Here is a 6,000-nt window from a genome sequence, read left to right as displayed (position 1 = left end):
TATATTGGTGCTGAGGTAGCTCAATGTTTGAGCCAGCTAACAAACTTGACAGATTTGAATATTCTAGGCTACAAGATTGGAGTAAAGGAGGAGTTTCATAGGTAAATTGACTAATTTAACAAAACTGGACATTAGAAGCAATGATATTGGTATTGAGGGATCATTATTTATGGAAAAACTTTATAATTTGACTTTTCTTGATGTTAGTTATAATAATATTGGGGATGCTGGAGCACAAATTGTTGGCCAATTGAAAAACTTGACATGCTTACATGCTGATTGTAATGATTTTGGTCCTTCTGGAGCGAAAGTATTGAGTAAGCTTGCCAAATTGAAAATTCTCAGCATTAATCACAATCCTATTGGTGATATTGGAATTGAATTTATAAGTAGAATGAAAAAACTGCACTCTCTTTTTGTCAATTATTGCACTGTTGGTGATCAGGGAGTTACTTCAATACTAGACATGACATGGCTAAAGCTTTTGGCCATTTCAAATAACCCTTCAATAAGTGTGGAATTGAGAAAGCTTCTAGATAATAACAATTATGAATTTCTTGCCATTGAAAAATTTAGGTGAGGTAGCATTATGCAATTTTTTGGAAGTTGCAACATATTAGAAGTAAAATGACAGCAGAGGATTTATCACAATATTAAGGAGAAGCGGTCTTGACCGAGTGGTTAAGGTGATTGACTAGAAATCAATTGGGGCGACCCGCACAGGTTCGAATCCTGTAGACCGCGAATTTTTACTCAACTTTGAATTGTTTTGGTGGTTGGGACAATTCATCTTTATCACTCTCGGTTTCTTCCTCCTCATCCTCATCGTCTGTATCTGATTCAGAATCATCAAAGGTAGCTCTACTTCGTTTTTTGTACATACATGTAATGTCTTGCCATGTATCAAATCTGGAAAGGTCAGCTTCTCTCAGTTCTTTGGCAAGTCTAGCAAAGCTCAGATCCAATCTTAATTTTTTGGAGGCATACCTTATACTGAAAGGATTATTGAGAATGGCAGCTTTCACAATCTCAGGATCATCCAACAACTTGCTATCAGCATATTTCAAGGACAATCCACAAGAATTTACAGCAGCCAACACAACTTCCTTATCAGATCTCAATGTCGATGCATAACGTAAATTTCCTCCAAATTTCTGAACTGTAATTATAATTTCTTTTGTGAGCAATTCATGTTGAACGAATGAAACGAAGCTAGCACGGTTTGATTGAGTGCAGCCTTAATTATTTCCTCATCTTGGTAACTGGCGTGTTCCAAAGCAAGTCCATTCTGAGAAACAGCTTTCAAAATTACATCCCTATCATAATAAAACTTATCATCCACATATTCAAGAGCTAGTCCACAATTACTTATAGCTGCCATTACAATTTCCTCATCTCTCTGCAATTCTTCTGATGCAAATCCCAATGCAAGTCCTTCATCAAGCAGCAATCATCAAGCCATTCCTCAGCAGCTAAATCTAAAGCTCCATTATTTTCCACAGCATTACAAACCATTCGTCTCGTGTGAAAATATGCATCAACCATGGATAATATATCGCCATCATATTTAGCCAATTCTTCATATTCTTCATTTGTGAAACCTCTACTAAAATCTAAAATAGTCAAATCTTGCGAATATTTGAGAGCAGTTTTGGTTAATTGGAAATACTTTTCCTCTGAGAGATGAAAGTTATCCAAGTATTCACAAGATTCTGGGTGTTCTTTCATGACTGTTTTGAGTATCTTCTCTGCAATTGAATCATCTTTGGAATCCCAATCAATTCCCCCGCCACTAAATTCGCCACATGTTCGTTCCTGATTCGTTGATTAAGGACTAACTCTCTTGCCATTGGATTCTCTTCACAAGCTAAATGAATTATTTCATCTGTCATTAATGAGGCACTTATATTCTCCAGAGCTAGTCCATTATTTTCAACAGCTGTTCTTGCAATTTCCATATCATATTGCCCAAACCCTGGAAAAGCCTGTCCATCTTCTTTCACAGCTTGTAACACTAATTCTTTCGTATAAAATTCTTCTTCCATTTCACCTATCATCATACCATTCTGTTTAACAGCCTCCAACATGAGTGGAAAATACTCTTTCAATCTCACACTCACATATTCGAATAATCTTCCATCACAACTCACAACTTTCATCATAAACTCCTCATTATCCAACAATTCATCTCGTGCCTCACAATCCTCCATCAATAAATGAAAATTGTGCGGATCATACTCAATCAGCCTAAGCATATCCATTTGCATTAAACGTTTTACTTGTTTTTCTTGTACGGTTGCATAAAATTCTCGGAGTAAGGAATAAAGAAATGATGCCGATGCTGTTTGTTGTGTGCTGGTTGTGTTCGGGGAGTGAAAATCAATCAAGGTGATGATACAATAGTGATGACATTTTTTTTTGATTAATTTTTCCAACTTTTTTAGGATTTTGTAAAATATTACATAATTAAATACTTTACAAAAATAGTCTTCCTTGATTCGTAATCTATTTTCAATAATTTCAATAGTATTACATGTAAAATAAATTTAATTTCAATAATTTCAATAATTCTTTAATTTTATTATTAAAAAAAATGTCTCAAAGTGAATCCACTTTTTCCCTTACGGAAAATACGAGTGTGATGATGACTCTTCTTACCTGCTTGATCGCTTCACTGATCATTTACATTTCCACCAAAATTTACCAAAATTACAAACTCTTGCAACATATTCCAGGCTTTGTTCAATTCACGATCACTCCAATGGCCATTCCGATCATTTCTCCGTATGTCTATTTTATTGGAGCTGAGCAGACGGCTTCTCATACTTTGAAATTGAATAACAATTCAAAAGTTCCATTGCCATTGTTTAAAGTTTCCATGTTTAATCATAATACAGTGTGGATTACTGATAAGGAATTGATGAAGGAGGTTTGTGTGAGTAAGGCAAGCAGTTTTGGAAAGCCAAGTTTTATTTATGAAATGTTTAGTTTGTTTGGTGAAAATATCTTGTCTGCTGACAGTTATGAAAATTGGAAGAAGCACCATAGAGTGGCATCTCCTGCATTTTCTACTGCTAATTTGGAATTGGTTTGTGATGTTGCTGTGAAATCGAGTGAAAAAATTATGGAACAATGGTCAAACAAAACATCTGACAGTTCTCTTTTGGAATTGACAGATTTCGACAAGATTACCTCCAATGTTTTATTGAAAGCAGCTTTTGGATTGAAAAATGTTTCAATTTTTGAGAATGAAAATCATGAATTCATTTCAAGTTTACAATTAATCATGAAAAGAGCATTGATTTTGAGAAGATTCTTCGATGAGAAGGATTGGTTGTTCCCAATATTTTCAAAGATTAGTGGAGTGGAAAATGCATTAAATGTTGTGGGCAACGTGTTGGATAATGCCATTAGTGAGAGAAAGAAGGAATTCAAAATGAATGACACAACAGAAGGAAGAAGAGATTTGTTAAGCTTGTTGGTAAAAGCCAACATGGAAGATAATATTTTGACAAATATGGAATTGAAAAGTAATGTAATTTTGTTTGCTTTAGCTGCATTTGAAACAACTTCAACAGCCATTTCCGTAAGTTTCTTATTCGATGATGTTATTAAGCCTATTCAAAGTGGATAATCTATGAATTGGCCAAAAGAAGAGAAATTCAACTCAAATGCCAACAAGAAATCGACACGGTCTTGAAAGGAAAACAAGGGATGTCATTGGATGATTACAACAATTTCCATTATCTCAATGCAGTAATATTCGAAGGATTGAGACTACATCCACCAATAGCTGAAGTTGCCAAATATGTTTGTAAGAAGAATGCAACCATTGGAGAATTTGCAGTTCCAAAAGGAACTTCCCTTCATCTCCTTCTCTGTGAAGTCAACCGAAATGAAAAATATTGGACGAATGCACAAGAATTCATTCCAGAACGATTCCTCACTCCTGAGCAAAAAGAAAGAGCTCAAAATGATTTCACATGGATTGCTTTCAGTTTGGGAAATCGTAAATGCATAGGATACAAAATGGCTTTAGCAGAAATTACAGCAATTCTTAGTTCTCTATTGAGGAAATTTGATTTTGAATTGTTGAATGATGAGAGTGTGGATCCAGTTGGGAAAAAGATTAGTGTTACTACCAAACCGGATAATTTGAAGATTTCTATTAGCAAGAGAACTAATTAAAATAACTATTGGCCAATAGATTATTCGAAGAAGTTTCTTTATTACTCAAATAGTTGGATTTGAAGATTGGACAGCATTTCGTTATCCATAATTACGAAACATGGACTAATATCAAATATTTATCGGTAAATAATATCATAACTCGATTGGTAATCTATTGGACCATCCGATCTATCCATCCACTCATAAGTTGACTGAATAGTATAGCCACACTCATAACAAATTAAACATCCAGTTTTGAAATCTTCAATGAGAGTGTCAGGTTTAGGACAGTAAAAACAAACACAACTTTGCTTGCATTGTGAAGTTGGTGAAGTTACTGGGGCGGAATGCTCCATTTTTTTTGAAAGACAACTTTTACAACAACGTGCACATCTACCAACTTGTTGTAATGGAATCAAATATGGTTGACCAAATTTGGGGGTTCAAATCGTTCTCACTATAGAAAATAGTTTATTGATCTACTGTTCATGAATGCAAGACATCACCTTTACCAACTACCAACCAATTGCAACTTGACATTATTATTGGACTTTTCACCAACTTCTTTCAATAATTCAAAAGAATCCAATAAGAAGAAATCCTTAAAATCTGGATCTTCAATGTAAATTTTAAATTGATTATCGTCAAAGTAGTTTGCAACGAGTTTCTTTTCTTCCTCTTCTTCCTCTTCTTCATCTTTCTTTCCACCAAAATCTCTCAATTTCTTAACCAGTGCAACAAGTAATTTCCAATAGCTTGCAACTTCTGTTTTCAAAATGAATTTATCCTCTACAGTCTTTCCATATTGATCAATTAAATAAATACCAAATTTGTATTTTTCTGGGAATGGATCTTCAACTTCTCTTGCCTTCTTATCCCATTCAGTTTCTTCTTCAGCTTCAGATGAAGCATCTGAATCATAAGAAACTGGCTTTCTATCAGCCTTTCTACTACTTGCAATTCTACAAGCTTCATCAAATATATTCTTCAATCCTTGTTGAGTACGAGCAGAAACTTCAAAATAACCATCAAATCCCTTCACTCTACTTGATCTTTCACCTTCTTCTCTACTGACCTGTCTCTTATCCAAATCAATCTTATTAGCAACTAACAATTTTGGAACATTTGGACAATGGTGTTGAATTTCATTAACAAATTTACCAAGTGCACTATCCAATGTAGAACGATCACCAACATCAAACATGACCAGGAAAATGTCAGTTTGTGGATAACTTAATGGTCTCAATCTGTCGTATTCATCTTGTCCAGCTAAAATTATTTTCCAATTAAAAGATCATCATCAATTAAATAATTAAATTCATTGTAAATAATCACCCGATCATCGATTCAAGATGATCATGATCATGATCATAACCAATATACATACCAGTATCCCACAAACCCAATGAAAAAGGCTTGCCATCAACCATAACATTAGCACTGTAATTATCAAAAACTGTTGGAACGTAATCTTCTGGGAAATAATTGGTCGTATAGGAAATTAAACTACACGTTTTACCAACATTATTCGCACCAACAAGTACACACTTGATTGTTTCCATATTGATTGGATCTGAAATTATCAACAATTGTTGTTTTTTTCTAATTAATTAGAATTAAAATTGATGTATTGACGAGTTTGAACAAAGGATGAACTTGGTGTATTGGCCAATATTAGATGATTTGGTTATGACGAATCCTTCCTTCATCATGGATACAATTCTTAATCACTTCATTGTTGTGGATTTTTTCATGATACAAAACATCAAACTCTTAATAAAACAATTAATATTTAAAAAAATGATAAAGATGTTTTGCTCGGAATCCATT

General features: G+C 34.0%; 3 protein-coding genes and 1 non-coding gene across 4 annotated transcripts; 2 read left to right on the top strand and 2 right to left on the bottom strand.

The window, feature by feature from the left end:
* Nucleotides 1-169: 169 nt before the first annotated feature.
* NAEGRDRAFT_65111 (uncharacterized protein) lies at nucleotides 170-580 on the top strand (the record flags this gene model as incomplete). Its single annotated transcript, XM_002679855.1, has 1 exon — nucleotides 170-580. The coding sequence occupies one exon, from the start codon at nucleotides 170-172 to the stop codon at nucleotides 578-580; it is 411 nt and encodes a 136-aa protein (XP_002679901.1).
* Nucleotides 581-663: 83 nt separating this feature from the next.
* On the top strand, nucleotides 664-744 carry NAEGRDRAFT_t187. The gene has a single exon. It is a non-coding gene; the product is annotated as a tRNA-Ser (tRNA).
* A 5-nt stretch (nucleotides 745-749) lies between these two features.
* On the bottom strand, nucleotides 750-2,261 carry NAEGRDRAFT_65110 (uncharacterized protein; the record flags this gene model as incomplete). Its single annotated transcript, XM_002679718.1, has 4 exons — nucleotides 750-1,154; nucleotides 1,220-1,330; nucleotides 1,513-1,792; nucleotides 1,840-2,261. 4 exons carry the CDS (start codon nucleotides 2,259-2,261, stop codon nucleotides 750-752), a joined length of 1,218 nt encoding a protein of 405 aa, XP_002679764.1.
* A 2,417-nt stretch (nucleotides 2,262-4,678) lies between these two features.
* NAEGRDRAFT_65108 (rho family small GTPase) lies at nucleotides 4,679-5,732 on the bottom strand (the record flags this gene model as incomplete). Its single annotated transcript, XM_002679717.1, has 2 exons — nucleotides 4,679-5,439; nucleotides 5,558-5,732. 2 exons carry the CDS (start codon nucleotides 5,730-5,732, stop codon nucleotides 4,679-4,681), a joined length of 936 nt encoding a protein of 311 aa, XP_002679763.1.
* Between the last annotated feature and the right edge of the window lie 268 nt (nucleotides 5,733-6,000).

The sequence above is a fragment of the Naegleria gruberi genome (genome assembly GCF_000004985.1).
Source record: "Naegleria gruberi genomic scaffold NAEGRscaffold_12, whole genome shotgun sequence".
NCBI lineage: Eukaryota > Heterolobosea > Eutetramitea > Acrasida > Naegleriidae > Naegleria > Naegleria gruberi.
This window is presented reverse-complemented; position numbering and strand designations above follow the sequence as displayed.